This window comes from Garra rufa, chromosome 1 (genome assembly GCF_049309525.1).
Source record: "Garra rufa chromosome 1, GarRuf1.0, whole genome shotgun sequence".
Taxonomy (NCBI): Eukaryota; Metazoa; Chordata; class Actinopteri; order Cypriniformes; family Cyprinidae; genus Garra; species Garra rufa.
Window position 1 is genome coordinate 89,031,487 of NC_133361.1, and position 22,459 is coordinate 89,053,945.

Below are 22,459 nucleotides of genomic sequence, written 5' to 3' on the forward strand. Positions count from 1 at the left end.
ATTGCAATGTGTTTTTAGTTTGCTTTGTCATTTCTTACTTTAACTTAAGGTTACTAAGGTTTAAACTTAAACTTTTATGTTGACTTAATGTATAAAATATTGTAAGTTAGTTTCATTATATTTTGTGAATTGAATAACATTATAACATTGATACTTTAATTCAAGTAAAGATATTTAATACAACAGTCAACATAAAGCTTTGAGTTTATACCTTCAACATCTTTCATAGAGATTTTTAGATGGCTAAAGCTGATGTTTAAGTGTCATTGTGATTATTTTTTCTTTTTATAACAGGGAACTGGTGTCTCTTTGTGTAGTAAAATCATTAAACCAAAAATTGCACTTCATAGTGTTTTCAATGGTTTTAGCTATCTGTTAACCTCATGCCAGGATTTATGTTAAGATAAGATGCAGATGTCTCTACTTCAATATCTGTAGTGTAGGTGTGTTTGTGTTCTCTTTATTTTTTCACGTAGTTCTCAGTTGTAAAGAAAGTGGACAGTGCTTTTATGTTAATCTTATGAATACTCTCTTTACTAGGTTATGGGGTATTTGCCACCAAGAACATTGAGCCAGGAGAATTCCTGTTGGAGTTTGCTGGAAAACATATCACTGGATCTAAAGGAGAGGCTCTTTTCAAAGAGTACTCAGCTGAAGATGCAGTATTTTTGTATTTCTACTCCTTACAGGGACAGTCTTACTGGTAAGACATTAATGAACTAATTAATGAGATAATTAAAGATAATTACACATTTTAATAATTCAACATTGTTTCTAAAAACATTTCACCACACAGTGTTGATGGCAGCAAGGATACAGACAGACTTGGAAGATTTATAAATGATGATCACATAAAGCCAAATAGCAAAATTAAAATAGTAAGTCTATATATAAGTATTTTCTTATACTTTTCCTTGTTTTCTTTCATACAATCCCATCTCAAATGTAACATGATTTTTACATGATTACAAAATATGTAACTTGTAAGTGTTTATTTGATTTTTTTTTTTACCAATAGGTAATGGATGAAGAGGAAAGACCACATCTGTGTGCATTTGCCATAACAAAATTAAATGCAGGACAAGAAATTATGTATGACTACGGAGATCCTGACTGCCCACGGAGACATGTATGTACAACGTCTTCTAATATTATAATTATCTTATCCTCTGCAATACTGCTGTGCAAATTGTATTTATTTTTTTGAACAGAAAATAGTGAGGAACTAACACAATACAATTGTTACAGTATTTGTTCATATTTTTATGTTAATTTATAATCCATAAGTATGATAACAAATTATTATTTAGTTACTAAGACAAATACATGCTGTTGAAGTAGTTAATTGTTAGTCTGTTAACTAATTACTGTAACCATGATAAATGCATTGACACTCAAAATATCAATGCTTTTAATAGATTGTTTCCCTGAAAACCTCCTCATGCGGAGAGAAAAGTGAAAATAAGGTAAATGATGTGACGAGTCTCTCTGGGCTCATCAGCGTCGCCCTGGCAACCAACGCAGCTCACCTGCACGTCCTCATCACGGGCTGATCGGTCCCAGCTGCCGGCAGTCATCAAGTGGCTTTAAAAGCCACCACCAAACACACTTCAAGAGACAACCGTCTCATGCTGATCGCATTGGCACTAATCCTTTGTCTCTCTTCTCCCCGAAGGCAGCGAGTGACCGACAGCCCGACTGAGCACGCCTGGACACCCACCTTCACGAGCACGAGGACTTCACAGGAGCACCAGCCACGACAGCATCACGAACTCTAATTCCCCTTCACGTACTTCACTTTTTAATAAAATCCACCCTCCGGGGCTTTTGTTCACCAGCCAGCCTTGTTGTGTGTTTTCTCCCCCGTGACATCTGGTGGAGAATGCGGGCATTGCAGGAGAAATCACACACAAGTGTTGGCACTGCACCGCATTAATTTGTTTTTTTCTTTTTTTTTCACCCCCCCAGCTTCGATCGGCGCCCTCTCTCCCCTTGGAAAATGGACGAGCTGCTACAACGCCTCACAGAAGTAAGCATCCGCCAGCAGCAAATTGTGGAACATCTGGCCACTCGGCAGGGCAGAGCTGAAGAAGAACTCGCTGCCCTTCGTGCCCAAGCTGCCCAGCCAGTTCCACTACCTGACCCCCGGATGCGCGCGGCTCGGCTCCTACCCAAGATGACGGCTCACGATGATGTTGAAGCATTCTTACAAATGTTTGAAACTACAGCCCACCGAGAAGGATGGCCGCTTGAGGACTGGGCTTCGGCGCTGGCACCCCTTCTCACCGGAGACGCTCAGTGGGCTTATTTCTCTCTTCCCCCTGCGATCGCTGAGAGCTACACGGAGGTCAAGCGTGAAATCCTCGCCAGACTTGGTTTATCCCCCATCTGTGCGGCGCAACAATTCCACGAGTGGGAGTTTAAAGCCCGGGTGCCAGCCCGAGCCCAAGCCGCTGAACTCGTCCGCCTAGCGCAGCATTGGCTGCTAGATGGGGACCCCGACGCAGCTCAGGTAGTGGAACGAGTGGTCATCGATCGCCTCCTCCGCGCCCTGCCTCGGTCCCATCGTCAGGCGGTGGGGATGAGGAACCCCGCCACCGTCCTCGCCCTGGTGGAGGCGATCGAGCTGGCGGATGCTGTCCACCATCGGGAGGCTGGGGAGAGAGCGCCGCCGTTTCCCCGGAGGGTGGTCCAGGAGCGACGCACGCCGGAGGGCACCTCGCGCGCAGTTGGCAGACCGACGGTTCCCTCTCCAATGGACGAGCCCATGCCAACCGCTGACCCCACGACACCTCCGCGGGCTTGGCTGGCGGGCTGCATCGTCCATCAGCGCGTCCCACCTGTGGCTCCAGAGGCGGACGTGAAGCTGAACGGCAAGCCCATCCGGGCGCTTCTGGACTCGGGCAGCGCGGTCACCCTCGTCCAGGCCCAGCTATGTCCTCCTCACCCTGGCCAAAAGAGTTACCTACCGATCACGTGTGTGCACGGGGACACCCAACAAGTTCCAGCTCGCCGCGTGAACATCACCGCCGCCCATGGCACCTGGTCTGTGGAGGCTGGATTAGTGAAAAATCTGCCCGTCCCCCTCCTCCTCGGAAGAGATTGGCCGGGGTTTGACCGCCTGCTCGCCGCCGCCGCTCAGCCCGCCAGCCCGGAAGGGAACCGTCGCCGCCGCAGCCGGCCCAAAGGACCCCGCCGCCGGCCAGCGCTGCTAGCTTCGGACAGCGGGAGAGATGGTGAGTCCCCCTCCCAAAATACTAATCTCTTTTATGATGTGTTCCAGCAAGCCAGCCAGGGGGGCTCTTTTGCCAGAGAACAGCGGGAGGACGATCGTTTAAAACACTGCTGGAACCAAGTCAGGACCATTGACGGCAACGACGTCCTCCCACGGCCCCATCCTCTCCCGCACTTCATCGTCCGAAGCGGTCTGCTGTACTGCGTTGCCCAGCGACGGGGGGAGGAGAAGGAACTTTTAGTTGTACCGCGGACGAAGACGGAGACTATCCTGGAGTTGGCCCACTCCCATCCGATGGCAGGTCACCTGGGGGCAGCGAATACCATCCAGCGGATCCGGGACCGCTTCCATTGGCCGGGCCTGGAGGCCGATGTGAAGGGGTTCTGTAGAGCCTGCCCGACCTGCCAGCGCACGGCACCCAGGACTCCTCCCCCCAGTCCGCTGATTCCTTTGCCCATCATTGAGGTGCCCTTCGAGCGGATCGGATTGGATCTGGTGGGGCCGTTGCCTAAGTCTGCCCGAGGACATGAACACATCCTTGTCATCGTGGATTACGCCACCCGGTATCCGGAAGCAGTCCCCCTGAGGAAAGCCACAGCGAAAGCCATCGCCCAGGAACTGTTTCTGTTGGCCAGCCGGGTGGGCATTCCGACCGAGATCCTGACTGACCAGGGAACACCGTTCATGTCCCGGCTAATGGCTGACCTCTGCAGGCTGCTGCGGGTGAAACAGTTGAGGACAACCGTCTACCACCCGCAGACCGACGGACTCGTTGAGCGCTTTAATCAAACGCTGAAGCAGATGCTCCGAAGAGTAGCAGCCGAAGACCGGCGGGATTGGGACCTCATGATCCCCTACGTCCTCTTCGGCATCCGTGAGGTCCCCCAAGCCTCAACTGGTTTCACCCCCTTTGAGCTCCTGTTCGGCCGCCAGCCACGGGGGCTGCTGGATGTCGCTCGGGAAGCTTGGGAGCAGCAGCCTGCCCCCCATCGCACGGTCATCGAGCACGTCAAGCAGATGAGAGAACGGATTGACCGTGTCATGCCATTAGTCCGGGAGCATCTCAGCAAGGCACAGCAGGCCCAACAACGCCACTACGATCGGGCAGCCCAACCACGGGAATTCCAACCGGGAGACAGGGTGATGGTCTTGGTCCCCACCTCCGCGTGCAAATTCCTGGCGACCTGGCAAGGCCCGTATACGGTAGTGGAGAAGGTTGGACCAGTTACCTACCGGATACGTCAACCTGGACGAAGGCAAGCGGAACAGTTATATCATATTAACTTACTGAAAAAGTGGCAAGGGACCCGGGACCAGCTCGCCGCCCTCAGTCTCACCGATCCCGTGGTTGTCGACATGGATCCCCATCTGTCGGCTGCCCAGAAGACCGAGCTGCAGCACCTGGTCAGTCAGTTCCAGGATGTGTTCTCCTCCAGGCCCGGGCAGACCAACGTCACCTACCACGACATCAGGACGCCCCCTGGAGTGATCGTCAGGCAACGGCCCTACCGTGTCCCAGAAGCTCGTCGGCAGGCTATAGAGGATGAAATCCAGGAAATGCTGAAGTTGGGGGTAATCGAACCATCTCGCAGCCCATGGTCCAGCCCCATTGTGATGGTTCCCAAGCCGGATGGCACCCTCCGCTTCTGCAATGACTTCCGCCGCCTCAACGAAGTCTCCGAATTCGACGGCTATCCCATGCCTCGGGTCGACGAGCTGTTGGATCGCCTGGGGAGGGCCCGGTACATCTCCACCCTGGACCTAACAAAGGGCTACTGGCAGGTACCTCTAACACCCTCTGCTAAACCGAAAACTGCTTTTTCTACTCCTAGTGGCCACTGGCAGTACCGGACCCTCCCCTTCGGCCTGCATGGAGCGCCGGCCACATTTCAGCGCATGATGGACATCATTCTGAGGCCCCACCAAGCATACGCGGCGGCCTACCTAGATGACGTAGTCGTCCATTCCGAGGCATGGGACGAACACCTGGAACGTCTGCGGAGGGTGCTTTCGGAGCTCCGGCGGGCTGGACTAACCGCCAACCCCCGCAAATGCCACCTAGCGCTGTCAGAAGCGAAGTACCTGGGCTTCCAGGTCGGCCGTGGGCTCATCCGACCCCAGGACAAGAAGGTGGAGGCGATCCGGTCCGCTCCAAAGCCCCAAACGAAGTCCCAGGTACGAGCCTTTTTGGGGTTGGCGGGGTACTATCGCTGTTTTATCCCCAACTTCTCCTCTTTAGCCGCCCCCCTGACAGACCTGACCAGGAAGGGGCAGCCCGAGAAGATCTGTTGGACAACAGCCACGGAGGAGGCCTTCGCTCGGCTCAAGACGGCCCTCTCCTCGTCGCCTGTGCTCCGCGCTCCCGACTTCGGCTGCCCCTTCCTGCTGCAGACGGATGCCTCCGATACCGGACTGGGAGCTGTCCTGTCACAGATCCAGGAAGGTGAGGGGCATCCCATCATCTATATCAGCAGGAAGCTGTCCAAGGCAGAGAAGAACTACGCCGCCGTCGAGAAGGAGGCCCTGGCCATCAAGTGGGCAGTCCTGGAGCTGCGGTACTACCTTCTCGGCCGTAAGTTCACCCTGGTGACCGACCACGCCCCCCTACAGTGGATGGCCCGGGCCAAGGACACCAACGCCAGGGTGACCCGCTGGTTCCTCGCGCTCCAGGACTTCCACTTCGAAGTGCGACATCGGGCCGGGGCCGCCAACGCCAACGCTGATGGACTCTCGCGGATGTGGACAGCTTTTGCAGGTCTGTCAGGGGTCATTCCCCACCCACCCCTTATTTCACCCCTACTGTCTGCTCTCGTTCCCAGGACTAGGACGACGCTTAGGGGGGGGGGATGTGACGAGTCTCTCTGGGCTCATCAGCGTCGCCCTGGCAACCAACGCAGCTCACCTGCACGTCCTCATCACGGGCTGATCGGTCCCAGCTGCCGGCAGTCATCAAGTGGCTTTAAAAGCCACCACCAAACACACTTCAAGAGACAACCGTCTCATGCTGATCGCATTGGCACTAATCCTTTGTCTCTCTTCTCCCCGAAGGCAGCGAGTGACCGACAGCCCGACTGAGCACGCCTGGACACCCACCTTCACGAGCACGAGGACTTCACAGGAGCACCAGCCACGACAGCATCACGAACTCTAATTCCCCTTCACGTACTTCACTTTTTAATAAAATCCACCCTCCGGGGCTTTTGTTCACCAGCCAGCCTTGTTGTGTGTTTTCTCCCCCGTGACAATATATATATAGAGATGTCTGTTTCATTAATTGATTTGTCTAAGGAATACACTGTATGGTCATTTTACAGTTAAATATTATATTAAATTATTTTCCCATTATGCTTTTATGCATTTTACAGGAATCACGATGGATGGGATCATTTGAAAACCTGGACTCAAAGCCTGGCGTGATTCAAATTGATGACCTTTTCATCAACACAGACATGAAGATTGCAAATGGATGCAATGCTGCAGAGATATTCACAGGACTCTTTTGCAAAAAAAAAGTTGCAGTGAAACGAGTGGCAAAACATGTTGCCAAAACTGAAATAGAAATGGCTAATTTCCTTTGTTCAAATATTTTACAAGCAAAACATCTTTTACAACCTATTAAAGTGTTGGAAGACTCTTACTTTGCCTATTTTGTCTCCCCTCTTTGTGAATACAGTTTGATGGAACTGATTGAAAACAAGGATTTTCCTGAAAGAAAATGCTTGACAGACAGCCGAAGACTAGAGATATGCCAGCAATTGCTCAAAGGACTTCAGGAACTGCATTCATGTGGGATTTTGCACAGAGATCTGAAGCCGGAAAACATTTTATTTGGTAAGAGCAGTCTGTGTCACAGCGGTGATTATCCTATAATATAGATTTATAAGCAGATATTTGCATTTAAAATACGTGAGCATATGAGGATGTGGGTTTTTATGAAAATTTGTACCTTTCTACAGATATCTCCAATAAACTATACATCGCAGACTTTGGAGCAAGCAGGAAACTGGATCTGGCCCAAGCCACATTGCACTCTCAAATGGCTGGATCATTTTCTTGGTCAAGTTATGAAGATGTTGGAGGCATGCAATGCAAGTACAAGAAAGAATCTGATATCCAGGTAAGTCAGGTTTAAAAAAAAAGTTAAAACCTATTAACCTGGATGAGGATGATATCCCATCAAGGTGTTCTTTATTTAAACTAGTTCAAAGTTTAAACCAGTGTGCAATTGTGCAGTGAAAAGGCAAAATTAAATTTATAACAAAACAATAGACCTAATGGATAAATAGCATTTAAGAGTCTTATTTAAAGGAGCTGTGTTTAATTTTTAGGAGGATCCATTGACAGAAATGCTATATTATATACAAAACTATGTCTTCAGTGGTGTTTAAAGACGTAGGTAATTATTTGTTATATTTCCTTAGAATAAGCTGTTTATGTCTCCACACCACAGACACACACACATGGAATTCACAATGTTCCACCACCATGTTTTGTGTAGATAACTGAGAGACTGGTTGTAATTCTTAGTCACCGCTGGAAATACCAGACGGCTCCTTTAAGTAAAATAGTTTTATTAAATTAAATGTTATATTATTATTGGCAATTGGCAACCTCATGAACTATATTTGTTTGATTTGGGAAATTGGGATCCTTTGGTTTGGGTGAGAATTCAGCCTGGGACCACTGTGATTTCTCAAAAGAAAATATATAATTTAGCCAAAAAATTCACACACTATGTTCAACGTCCTTCATGTCGACATTTAAAGCAAGTGTTATATAACCACAAAAGGAATTGACTGAATTATGTTTTATTCATTCTGTACATTTTTATTAGGTGGTCATTACTGGGCAGTGTTTGAAATGAGATTTCTGTATTGTAGGTAGCAGGATGCTTGGTGCATTACATCCTGACAGATGGGCAACACCCATTTCAGACATGTTTACCCTACTCCAAGGATCCAGTTGGGCTATCCCAAAATGTCAGAATGGGTAACTTTACTCTTCAATGTGAAGAAAAATGGTCAAGACAAACACAAGTTATACGCAGAATGCTGTCTAAATCGATTCAAGAACGTCCCTCCATTGAGGAATGCCTGGAGTCTACTACATGTATGTGCAAAAACTTTCCTTTTCTCTTCACATCGTTGATAAAAGGTATTGTATGTTGTATAAGAATGTAAGTATTTAAAGTATTCGATGTCATATACAGGTTTTACACACCAGTCTGGAACCAAAGACAACGGCAGCAAAAACAATGAGATTGAAGTAAGTACTTGGATATTTATTTAGGCAGTTTAATTATAGTTTTATGGGCATTTGAAGTCTTAAAAAGACTGGTATGAGATAAACAGCAGGCTTCTAGAGTGGTGTAAAAAAATCAGATATTTGTTACATGGATTAACAGACTGTTATTGTTTTACAGGTCAGATCCCATACATCTAATCCCCAACAATCAGAGGAAATAGACATCCTGGGGAGAACTGACAAAGAGAAGCCAGAGGGTGTTTGCAGTGACAACATGGATTCATCTTCTAATTTTGAAGAGGAATTATCGCAGTGTAAAATGGTAATAAGAGGTGTAATTATATGTATGGGAGATGAGTACTGCATAAACTATTATTATATTAGAAACAGTTTAATTTATAAAGTTGTTATTTTCGCATTCTCATTTAAGTTGTGTTTCTGTAATGCAGAACAACACTGAACACCAGTTTACACTGGAAATGTCAGAAGAAAAAATGTCAGAAGAAGAAGTGTCAGAAGAAGAAATGCCAGAAGTGCCAGAAGAAGAAATTTCAGAAGAAGTGCCAGAAGAAGAAATCTCAGAAGAAGTGTCAGAGGAAGACATTTCTGAAGAAGTGTCAGAAGAAGACATTTCAGAACAAGAAGTGTCAGAAGAAGTGCCAGAAGAAGTGTCAAAAGAAGAAATTTCAGAAGAAGTGCCAGAAGAAGACACTTCAGAAGAAGTGCCAGAAGAAGAAGTGTCAAAAGAAGAAATTTCAGAAGAAGTGTCAGATGAAGACATTTCAGAAGAAGTGTCAAAACAAGAAATTTCAGAAGAAGTGTCAGAGGAAGACATTTCAGAAGAAGACATTTCAGAAGAAGAAGTGTCAGAGGAAGACATTTCAGAAGAAGAAGTGTCAAAAGAAGATTTGTATGAAGCTCAAGCTAAAGGACAAGTAGCAGAAGTTATCCAAGGAAAATCACTTTGGAGGAAAATGGTTGAAGATTCTGGCTGTAGCTCTCTCCAACAAAATATCCCAGTGAAGACATCCTCAAACACTGCACATCAACGTATCTATGACAAAAAGAATTACTGTCTTTACTGTGAGAAGGCCTATGTAAAAATTGCAAGACATCTTACACAGAGACATTCTGGAAAAGTTGAAGTTGCAAAGGCACTGGCACAAAGGAAAGGCTCAGCGATGCGAAATCTTTTGTTAAGCAAGATCAGAAACATGGGAAACTACCACCATAACATTTCAGTCCTATCCACTGGGAAAGGGGTAATTGTACCAAAAAGGCAAGCAACGTATCATTCAACATCACATGACTATCTGCCGTGCAAGTTTTGCTACGCTATGTATGTCAAAACAGACCTTTGGAGACATCACAAACGTTGCAAGTTACAAGTTAAAGACTGTATGCCAGTAAATCGAAAAGTTCAAGCAAGTTGTTCCCTGTTGTTACCCATGGACTGTACAGTTTCCAGTGGATTAAAAAAAATGATTGAAGACATGACATATGATGCTGTAACTCAAGTGGTGAAATCTGACCAGCTGATTCTCTCACTTGGTGAAAGGATGTTCCTCAGAAATGGAGAAGTTCCACGGTACCGGGCAGACATTAGAAATAAGATGAGAGAACTTGCCAGACTTCTTATGACGGCAAGAAAAATTGACAAAGGCATTGTTACTTTAAAAGACTTGATAAATCCAGGAAAGTTTAACACAGTACTGGAGGCAGTAAAACTCATGACTGGATTTGATAGGTCGACGAACCGTTTCTCTGTTCCATCAACAGCCCTAAAACTGCGACACTCCCTTGTGAAGGTGTCACATATTTTGCAGGGAGAAGCTTTACGTCAAGAGGACGATGCCTTAAAGAGCCGAGCTGAGCACTTCAGTAAGTTAATTGAACTGGAATGGACAATCCATGTTTCATCAAATGCATTGAAAACATTATATCAAAAAAAGTGGAACAGCCCACAAATGCTGCCTTTAGCAGAAGACATTAAAAAGCTCCAGGATCACCTAAAGTGTCTTGAGGAGACAAACAAAGAAGCACTCACTGACCACCCATCACAAAGATCATGGAGTGATCTCTCCCAGGTGACTTTAACACAGCTGATATTATTCAATCGTCGACGTGAAGGTGAGGTTTCCAGGATGGAAATCCAAACCTACCTGCAGAGAAACAACTACCAGATGCAGGATGAAATTTTGGAGAGCCTGTCAGCATTTGAGAAAAAACTATGTGAGAACCTAACCAGAGTAGAGGTACGGGGAAAAAGAGGACGTAAAGTGCCAATACTATTGCCAGCAAATGTGAAGGAATCTGTGGACCTTTTAATTAAAACTAGGGAACATGTTGGGATTTCCTCTAGCAATCCCTACATATTTGCCCGTCCATTTTATGGATCACAGGAAAGCATCCGTGGTTGTGACTGCCTAAAACGCTATGCAGAAAGCTGCGGGGCTAAAAATCCTGAAAACATTACATCCACAAAGTTGCGAAAACATGTAGCCACAGTTTCTCAGCTACTAAATTTACAAACCCATGACCTAGACCAACTAGCAACTTTCATGGGACATGACATTGAGGTCCACAGAGAATTTTACAGACTGCCAGAAGAAACTTTGCAAATGGCAAAAGTTGGCAGAATTCTTTTTGCACTGCAAAGTGGAATAGGCCAATTTAAAGGAAAATCCCTAGAAGACATAACACCAAACATCAACTGTAAGTCAATTATTTGTATGTACCTGTCTTTTTAAACAATTCAAAGTGTCAATGATTTGTAAAAATATACTGTCAGTTTTAAAAATGTGTTTGATTGTTTTGTTACAGTTGAAGAGGGCACCAGTGATTCCGAATCGGAGGATGCTGAATCTAAAAAAAGGAGGGCAAAGGATAATTATCTCGAAAAAGGGACTGCCACTTCAAGAAAGACTGTATCAGGGGAAGCATCTGCATACTTGAGGAAACCACCACTGCCACTAAATCGAAAGGGTATATTATTCAACTAATAATAATGAATATCATCCACATTTATCATGTAATTACTGTCCTTTTTACTTTTGAAATATGTAAATTATTTATTATTAATAATTTGTCCACTTAATCTTATTTATTTTAATAGGAAAATCCAGAAAAGCCTGGACAGAAGTGGAGAGTAAAATGATTGAACACCACTTCAAAAACTTCCTAAAGAAGATGAAAGTCCCTGGAAAAAATGACTGTGAAAGATTCCTAAATGAAAACCAATCTCTAAAGAATAACGAAAGAGACTGGATAGCAGTGAAGTACTTTGTGCACAACAGAATAATTACCATGAAGAGAAATTTGTGTCAAAAGTATACTACCTAGAAATATTGGGAGCTTGCGCTATGGGTTGTCAATGTAAAATGTTACAATACTGGGAGCTTAGGCTATGGGGTATCAGTGTTGTGACACGAAAACATGTCATTGCATTGGTAGTTCATATAAACGGAGCGTCAGTGTGTCATTGCATTGGTAGGTCATATAAATGGAGGGTCAGCATTGGTAGTTCATATAAATGGAGCGTCAGTGTGCCATTGCATTGGTAGTTCATATAAATGGAGTGTCAGTGTGCCATTGCATTGGTGGTTCATATAAATGGAGCATCAGGGTGTCATTGCATTGGTAGTTCATATAAATGGAGCGTCAGTGTGTCATTGCATTGGTAGGTCATATAAATGGAGCGTCAGTGTGTCATTGCATTGGTAGTTCATATAAATGGAGCGTCAGTGTGTCATTGCATTGGTAGTTCATATAAACGGAGCGTCAGTGTGTCATTGCATTGGTAGGTCATATAAATGGAGCGTCAGTGTGTCATTGCATTGGTAGGTCATATAAATGGAGCGTCAGTGTGTCATTGCATTGGTAGTTCATATAAATGGAGCGTCAGTGTGTCATTGCATTGGTAGTTCATATAAATGGAGCGTCAGTGTGTCATTGCATTGGTAGTTCATATAAACGGAGCGTCAGTGTGTCATTGCATTGGTAGTTCATATAAACGGAGCGTCAGTGTGTCATTGCATTGGTAGGTCATATAAATGGAGCGTCAGTGTGTCATTGCATTGGTAGGTCATATAAATGGAGCGTCAGTGTGTCATTGCATTGGTAGTTCATATAAACGGAGCGTCAGTGTGTCATTGCATTGGTAGGTCATATACAGTTTTTTTTAATTGGTTTGGTACTATTTTCATAAGTAAAGTGTGCATTTTCAAATCTCTTAGTACAAAACTTTAAACTGATCACATTTGTAACACCACTAGTTATTCTTTCAAATCTGATGTCATGATTTCATTGTATTTGGACATATTTTCGTTCCACTTAATCATTGTTTCAGAACACAAGATCATTGTGATATATATTGAGAACATTTGCTTTAATCACCCAAACAAAACAGTAAGTTCTTTTTTCAGCTTAGTACTTTTACCAATCATTTCATTCAGGAGCAAATAATACAAGGTAAGCGTTTCAAAGTGTCCTTGGTGCCGAATGAGGGTAACTGAACTGTAAAATTTACATAGCAAATATTACACTTATGTTCAGACAAAAAAATAAATAAAAAAATAAATAAATAATATATATATATAGATATATAGATATATATACACACACACACACACACACACACACACACACACACACGAAAAAGGATTAAAAAAAAAAAACACTCATCATTTACATAAGTCATTTACATAAGCCAAATACACTGCCTGGCCAAAAAAAAAAAGTCGCTACCTGGATTTAAGTGCTATGATCTGGGGTTGCTGCTGTTGGTCAAGTCTAGGTTCAGCAACAGTATGTGCTCAAAGAATGAGGTCAGCTGACTACCTGAATATACTGAGTGACCAGGTTATTCCATCAATGGATTTTTTCTTCCCTGATGGCACGGGCAGGGGCGCCGCTCGCAATTTTGGGCCCTATGACAAAATATGAGGTTGGGCCCCCCTACCACACCAAAGCAGATCTCTGGGGGCCCCTAAAGTGCGTGGGCCCTCAGAATTGTCCTAACTTTCCCCCTCTTAGCGGCGCCACTGGGCATGGGCATATTCCAAGATGACAATGCCAGAATTCATCGGCTCAAATTGTGAAAGATTGTTTCAAGGAGCATGAGACATAATTTCCACACATGGATTGGCCACCACAGATTCCAGACCTTAACCCCATTGAGAATCTTTGGGATGTGCTGGAGAAGGCTCAGACTCTACCATCATCAATGCAAGATCTTGGTGAAAAATTAATGCAACACTGGATGGAAATAAATCTTGTGACACTGCAGAGGCTTATCGAAACAATGCCACAGCGAATGTGTGCCATAATCAAAGCTAAAGGCGGTGCAACAAAATATTAGAGTGTATGGCCTTTTTTTTTGGTGGAAACTTTTTTTTGGCCAGGCAATGTATATTTACATAAGCAAAATATATTTATTCACCTACTGTATTGAACAGTGCAAAGTCTCAAACACAGCTCTACTTATATGGTAACCAATTGTGATCATCAGGGGAAGCAATTAGTAATTAGTATTTCTTGATTGAAAACTCAGCAATTTGTAACTTACAAATGACCAGACAACAATCAGTCAAGTTGAAAATGCATGGACATAATGAATGATTCATTGATTAAACATTAAGATCAGTTGAATTAAATGACAGACAAATGTATTCAACTGAATGATAAGAGATGCAAATCAAAAATTTGATAGTGATAACATTATGAAAGGCAGTTACTGTGAATGAAACATTTATTTAGATGAAACACGTATTTTGTGTAGTGAAAAGGATATTTTGTGATTATGTGTATTGTACTAACACAATTGAAAATATGCTTAAATGTTTGAAAAAAGTGCACTTTTGATGATCTGTTGTGATATAAGTACTAGGAGTTTTGAAAATGTACCAATTGCTTGTGAAAACTGCGCCAAACCAATTAAAAAAAACTGTAAATGGAGCGTCAGTGTGTCATTGCATTGGTAGGTCATATAAACGGAGCGTCAGTGTGTCATTGCATTGGTAGTTCATATAAATGTAGTGTCAGTGTGTCATTGCATTGGTAGGTCATATAAATGGAGCGTCAGTGTGTCATTGCATTGGTAGTTCATATAAACGGAGCGTCAGTGTGTCATTGCATTGGTAGTTCATATAAACGGAGCGTCAGTGTGTCATTGCATTGGTAGGTCATAAATGGAGCGTCAGTGTGTCATTGCATTGGTAGGTCATATAAACGGAGCGTCAGTGTGTCATTGCATTGGTAGTTCATATAAATGTAGTGTCAGTGTGTCATTGCATTGGTAGGTCATATAAATGGAGCGTCAGTGTGTCATTGCATTGGTAGTTCATATAAACGGAGCGTCAGTGTGTCATTGCATTGGTAGGTCATAAATGGAGCGTCAGTGTGTCATTGCATTGGTAGGTCATATAAATGGAGCGTCAGTGTGTCATTGCATTGGTAGGTCATATAAACGGAGCGTCAGTGTGTCATTGCATTGGTAGTTCATATAAATGTAGCGTCAGTGTGTCATTGCATTGGTAGGTCATATAAACGGAGCGTCAGTGTGTCATTGCATTGGTAGTTCATATAAACGGAGCGTCAGTGTGTCATTGCATTGGTAGGTCATATAAATGGAGCGTCAGTGTGTCATTGCATTGGTAGGTCATATAAACGGAGCGTCAGTGTGTCATTGCATTGGTAGTTCATATAAATGTAGTGTCAGTGTGTCATTGCATTGGTAGGTCATATAAATGGAGCGTCAGTGTGTCATTGCATTGGTAGGTCATATAAATGGAGCGTCAGTGTGTCATTGCATTGGTAGGTCATATAAATGGAGCGTCAGTGTGTCATTGCATTGGTAGGTCATATAAATGGAGGGTCAGCATTGGTAGTTCATATAAATGGAGCGTCAGTGTAAATTTCCTTTAAACAAATCTGTATTTTAGATTATCTTACATTTTTATTTCATGGTATCTTGTCATTTATATTCTGTGTTTTGTTAATTGAAAACATTTTCTTTGATTTATTCGGAGCAAACAACTTATCTGAAAAATGTAAAACAGTTTTTATTTATTACTTTATTTATATTTTGTTGTAAGCATTCATCACTGATGGTGGAAAGTCTGCACTACAACAAGGGGGCTCTTTTAGTGAGCTTATGAGTTTTTTATATTATAAACTTGATTGTTTATCATGTGGAAGACCATTTCCGTTGGCAGGAGTGCAGCAAAAGCAAGTGTGAAACCTTCAGTTTAGGAATGTTTGTGGATGTTAAATAAACTTTATTTCATTTAATATACTGTTGTTATGCCTTTTTTTCAATATTTTATTCTGATCGCAAGAATTGTTTTATTAATGCTAACATTAGTATTACACGTTAAAGAGGTCTAAATAAATTTTTTATGTTGACTTAAGGGGAGACACTACAGGTGAATAGGGTAAAATTTTTAACTAGCAGATATCATCATGAAACTTTCCCAGTTGATTACCTACATTAAGATGAGAAAAAAATGTATTACAAAGTTTCTGTAATTTTATGTTTAAATATGCAAATTATGCGCTAATTTGCCTATATTTAAAAAAAATGAAATCTCAGAATTGGATAAAGCCAGGTTCAAAATTATTTTTTCATTGTGTTCACATATTAGATGCGAAAAAATTACAGAGGGATTTATGGATATCTACTTTTGTTATATGAATATACTGTCAATAGCCTTAAAAATGTATTTTCGCCATGTTTTTTAGAATAAGATGTTATAGAAATCAGGCTAGGAATAATATATTTACCTCTGTAATTGTCTCCATAATATAACTAGGTACAAGACTGGAAAGTTTGGTGTATATAGGTGCTACTGAAGTGGAGATTTCGGACTTGGAGTATGAGAGAAAAGTCATTTTGAGAAAATGGGCTTTAAAGATTTATATTGTAAAAATTCCACACATTTTTATATGAAAACATTGCTAACAAGCAAAACAACTGGCCAAGTAATTGTTTATAACAATGTAGACCAGGAACAATGACTACTGAATAAAACAAAATTGCCAAACAAGACCTTCAACTAACCACAGGGAACCACAAATACAGACACAAACTTATCATCAGAACTGCAACTCTAGTCATCTATGTCCATCGGAACACAAAGTTCACTTAAAGGGTTGAAAGCCTAGCTCACCGTGCCTGCACCATATGTAGGCCTCTTACCCCTCTCTTGCTGATGCCTTTTCAGCTTTTTAGCTGTGCTAAGAGTCTTTCTGAAATGTTTTACACTCTCACCCTTACAAAAATGTCCAGTGGTAATCCTGTGGTACTGCAACAGTACAACATAAATTTACCACACAACAAATGAGCATAGCTAAATATGACAGGATTACCACAGCATTTTCTGTTGTACAGTATCACAAGAATTTACCATTAAATGCTATATGTGGTTTTTCTGTTGTTCTTTTTGTGGTAATACAACACAAGCTAAATATGACAGGATTACCATAGCACTTTTCTGCGGTACAGTATCACAAGAATTTACCATCAGATGGCATATGTTGTTTTTCTGTTGTTCTTTTGTGGTAATACAACACAAGCTAAATATGACAGGATTACCATAGCACTTTTCTGCAGTACAGTATCACAAGAATTTACCATCAGATGGCATATGTTGTTTTTCTGTTGTTCTTTTGTGGTAATACAACACAAGCTAAATATGACAGGATTACCATAGCACTTTTCTGCAGTACAGTATCACAAGAATTTACCATCAGATGGCATATGTTGTTTTTCTGTTGTTCTTTTGTGGTAATACAACACAAGCTAAATATGACAGGATTACCATAGCACTTTTCTGCAGTACAGTATCACAAGAATTTACCATCAGATGGCATATGTTGTTTTTCTGTTGTTCTTTTGTGGTAATACAACACAAGCTAAATATGACAGGATTACCATAGCACTTTTCTGCGGTACAGTATCACAAGAATTTACCATCAGATGGCATATGTTGTTTTTCTGTTGTTCTTTTGTGGTAATACAACACAAGCTAAATATGACAGGATTACCATAGCACTTTTCTGCGGTACAGTATCACAAGAATTTACCATCAGATGGCATATGTTGTTTTTCTTCTTCTTCTTTTTTTTTTTTTTTTGTATGGTAAAACCAAATTTTTGAAGTAGATATAATTATGATAGAATTATTACAGCACTTTCTGTTGTACAGTATCACAAGAATTTACCATTAAATGCTATATGTGTTTTTTCTGTTGTTCTTTTGTGGTAATACTTACACAAGCTAAATACAATTTATTACCATAGCACTTTTCTGCTGTACAGTATCACAAGAATTTACCATTAGATGGTATATGTGGTTTTTCTTTTCTTTTCTTTTTTTGTATTCTAAAACCAAAGTTTTGAAGCAGAGATAATTATGATAGGATTACTACAGCACTTTTTGTTGTTGTGCACTATCACAGGAGTACTTCGTCTTAAAGTCGTTTATCGATTTATAGATTAAAACACACTTAACTTAATTACAAAATTATTATTATTATTATTTTTATTAAATGCTTTAGAGATGTAAAACCTTTTCCCTGTCATTGTTATTTATTTAGTTGTATTACTATTTTAAATAATATTTATATTCTTTTTTTAGGCCAACCATGGACTTTGTTTATAATTTAAAAATGTTCCCTTCCTCTAAATTATATGACAATTTCTGACTGTGTGTTTGTTCTGCACCCCAAAAATAGAATGGTATCTGTCTGTAACAGAGCTAATAAAATGCTTTCAACAGATTTAGGGTTTAGGAATTATGTGGCAATTGCAAAAACTGATACCTCAGTATGACATGGTAAACTTTTGGCAAAATATGATTTTTAATGTTATAATCGTGATTTTATGTCCAAATATAAATCCAGAAGCAAAATTTTGTGTGTAGAATGAACATATTGATCTTCTGCTGACATCTGGTTCTGAAATAAGTGAGTTACACTTTTGTGATATTTTATTAACTGATTTGTTATATTTTTAAAAATAGTTTTACATACATTAAATATGTATGTATGTATATTTATTTATTTATTTATTGGGGGCCTTGGAAATATAACAAGGTATAATTACCTAAATGTACATCTCAGATGATAAAAATTAAATGAATAAAACTGTTATAAATATAACTTTGACTATTTTACACCTCACGTGCGAAGCCCGCGAAAGAACCAGAGGCTATTTAAGTCGCGATCAGTTGGTTCACGTCATGCGCACAGCCGGACTTGATTGAGTGGACATCGCTCGACGGAAGAGCTTTCCTCAGGTAAAGTATTTTTGTGTACGTAAGTGTAAAATCAACGGACTGTTATTTGAATGTACAATATCTAAAACTACTGTTTACATAAACAAGTCTCTTTCCGTCTTTATTTTTATGGCCCGCTCTCCAGCACCGTTGATTACCGTTAATGCCGTTATCTGTTTGACGTCATTGGCGCAGATCTGCTAGAATGGAGAAAACCTCACATTCATGTCGGTCAAGGTAACGTTAGTTAAAAAATATATTAATTTTACAATTATCAACAGTAACATTTTCACATTTAAATTGTGTTGTCTCACAGATTTGAGAGAGCGCGCGACACTGAGGCACACACTGAACGCGCACGCTCTCTCTCTCTCTCTCTCTCTCTCTCTCTCTCTCTCTCTCTCTCTCTCTCTCTCTCTCTCTCTCCATGCGTTTGAGATAGAGCGAGCAAGAGACGGAAAGACTCACAAACCAGTGTACAGAGATAATAATAATAATTCTTGGTTTTTTTTTTTACAACAAAGAATTACAATAAAAGTCAACCTTTAGACCTGCATATACAGGGAAGAAAAAAGTCATATACAAGTAAAATAATTAATTTTAATAATGAAAATATTATATATTTTTTGTTCTTTTTTATCAGATTGTCATCCGATTGTTGTAAGTGATCAATCTAGTCATTCTGCATCTTGGATTTGCCATGTTCAACACACTGATGAGTAAATAATCACCTATTAAAAATCAGTACATTTTAATTTGTACAGATATATACATTGTCTGACTCATTTCTTTGTTTTTGTGTCAGTAGCAGCTGAACCCCAAAGGCTCCAGAGCATTGAGCATCTTTGGCTTTGTAGGTATGTGGTGAAGGCGCTGGCGGGAATCGACTCTTGAGGAAGGTTGGATCTGTGCTCTTAACTTTTCAACGACAGTCATCACTGGTTTCAAAGTAAGTGTTTTATATATATTGTAAATGTGTTTTAAGAAGGCTTTTGAAAAAAATGTGGTTGTTTCTAGTCTTCTTATGGAATAATTGTAAGACTGGAGTTCCATTACTGGAGCGTTGCAGTTTTACTGTACTATACTGCATTACAATTTGTGGTAGGTTTACATAGTAATGAACTGTAATGTTTTTGATGGAGGATTAAACTTTGACATTTTCTTTTCTTTCAGGTTAGGTGCCAGCATGATTTGGCAGTGTAAGTTGTGTCACATGACCCTTCAGAAATCATTCTAATATACTTATTTTTTTTTTTTAAATGTTAATTAAGTTTCAGCTTTGCTCCACAGCAGTAAATTACGCTTTAAAATGTATTTTACAAACAGTTTAAACAGTTATTTTAACATTTGTTGACACTGTTAGTGTTTTTAGTTTTTACTGTATTTTTGAGCACATAAATGCAGCCTTGGTGAGCTGAAGAGTCTTCCTTGCAAACATTTACAAATTGTAATGTCTACAAACTAGACAAGTACTGTATGTCATTATGTGAGTAATGTTGTAAATAATGTTTAGTTTCTTACACAGACCAATTGTTTTATTTCATTTCAGAAGACCTCACTACATTGAAAAAGCACAAGTGGACCACCAAGGATGTTAGTGACCAAGGGATCATGGGTCTTTAGTGTTCTACTAAAGAAAGTAAGTTTCTAACTTTTATTTAAGGAACTAGGCTTTTTTTAGGCTTTGAGTTTGTATTATTGGTTCCTGCTTTCTGGGTGTTTAAGTTTAATGTACAATGACAAAATATTAGTTTTATAAAAATGTAGTTTTATAAAATGTTATAAAAAGTAATAGGGATCATGAAAATTGCATGTTATTTTTTATTTATTTAGTACTGACCTGAATATTTCACAAAACAGATGTTTATTTAAATTCCACAGGACTGAATTTATAAAAATGACTCCATGAATATGCAAACAAGAAAAATGTACACATTCAAAACATTCCTGTTCAAAAGTTTACACCCCATGCATTGTGTTGCCTACTATTACAAAAGGTGAAAACATTTACTGACACTTATTTATGAGTCCCTCAATTGTTCTCATTGTTAAATCAATGGATCGCAATTACACATTACAATTACGCATTACATTTGTACTACTTAAACTTTTCAACACGGCACTTGCTCTCTGCAATCTGACTTTGCTGCAACATGGAACCTTTGCATTATTGACACACTATTGCCCTATTTATTACTGTAAAGTTACTTTGACACAACCTGTTGTGTAAATACCATGATGTTAGACTTGATATTGGTTAGTTGGTTATTAATTTCTGTTTGTATCTCTCTCTTTTTTTTATTCAGGAGGAGTCAGATGAACCAGATCTTGGAGATGTTCCGGGGATAGTTTGCTAGATCTCTTTCACTAGCATGCTATTATTACAGCTTTAAGTGAGAGTGCTTTTGCTCAGACCCCTGCAGAATCAGGCCTGGGCTTGGCCAACCGCTTCAAACTGCAACACAGCTGACTTCAGGGATTCTCATCTTTTGAATGGGTGACACTTGTTTGCACAATTACTGTCTGCTCTAATTTTTTGGCATTATATATGCACCCAGCATTATCACTAACAGCTGTTATTGAATGTAAACATGTAACAAGAAATCATTTTGTAAAGTGTTTGCATTTTGTTATTTTATTGTTGCTGCTGTCTTGTCCTTTTCAGTTTGAAGCCAGATATCCTTGTACACATTGCCTTTACAGGTTTGCCTTGATAAAACACATTTACTTGACTCTTGTTAGTGATGAGGCTGGGCAATTTAGGGCAAAAACGCTTTTGTTTTAAAAGGTTAAAAGACTTGTATTTAATTTATCAAGGTGTATTAAATTACATCTACATTTGATATTTGTTAATGAAATGCTTTTGCATTTTGAGGTTGTAAAAGTTTTGTGGTATTGTGGAAAATGTTTAAACTCTACAGTGTGTAGAAACTGATTTTCCACAATTAACAATATATTGTTGTATTTTAAATATTAATTTTCACTGTGTTAAATGGCGAAGAAGCGGTTAAGAAAATTCTGTTCAATAAAAGTCATTAAGTTTGAGTTAATTGTACTCAATGTTTTCAGGGTTTACAGTGTACCCTCACTTGAAAGGTTGAAGGAATACCACAGAGTACTCCAAAAATATAACAATTAAAGGCCGCAGGTTTATTACAAGAAATTCCTATTATTACTGCAGAAATATGGCTATATAACACAAGAATATTACAGCAATATTACATACTGTACAACACAGAATCCTGTGGTAAATACTATAGAAATGTTAAAGTAATACCACACATTACCACAAGAATATTACAGGAATATTACATGCGGTACAACAAAATCATGTGGTAAGTACTACACTGTAAAAAATAAATGTATTTTTACAGAGAAAAAACAGTAGAATTTTACAGTCAAATCACAGTTTGATCAGAACTGTGAATTTCCATAAATATGCATACATTGACACCAAATGTACATTTTACCTGTTGTTTAACTGATTATGTGTGTTACTGAAAAAAAATGGCATTTTCCTTTAATTAAAAGTAATTGTTATATATTAGTAACCTTACATGTCCTTAAAAAAACGTTCATATATCATATTTTTTCAGAGTTGGGAAAAATGTATTTTTACAAATTAAAAACAGTAGAATTTTACAGTCAAATCACATTTGGATCAGAACTGTAAATTTCCATAAAAATGCATACATTGACACCAA

The 22,459-nt window shown here is 40.4% G+C and overlaps 1 protein-coding gene across 1 annotated transcript; it reads left to right on the top strand.

The window, feature by feature from the left end:
• Positions 1-9,393: 9,393 nt before the first annotated feature.
• LOC141340144 (uncharacterized) lies at positions 9,394-12,051 on the top strand. Its single transcript, XM_073845075.1, has 3 exons — positions 9,394-11,194; positions 11,303-11,464; positions 11,595-12,051. The coding sequence occupies exons 1-3, from the start codon at positions 9,454-9,456 to the stop codon at positions 11,819-11,821; spliced, it is 2,130 nt and encodes a 709-aa protein (XP_073701176.1). The 5' UTR covers positions 9,394-9,453; the 3' UTR covers positions 11,822-12,051.
• Positions 12,052-22,459: the final 10,408 nt, after the last annotated feature.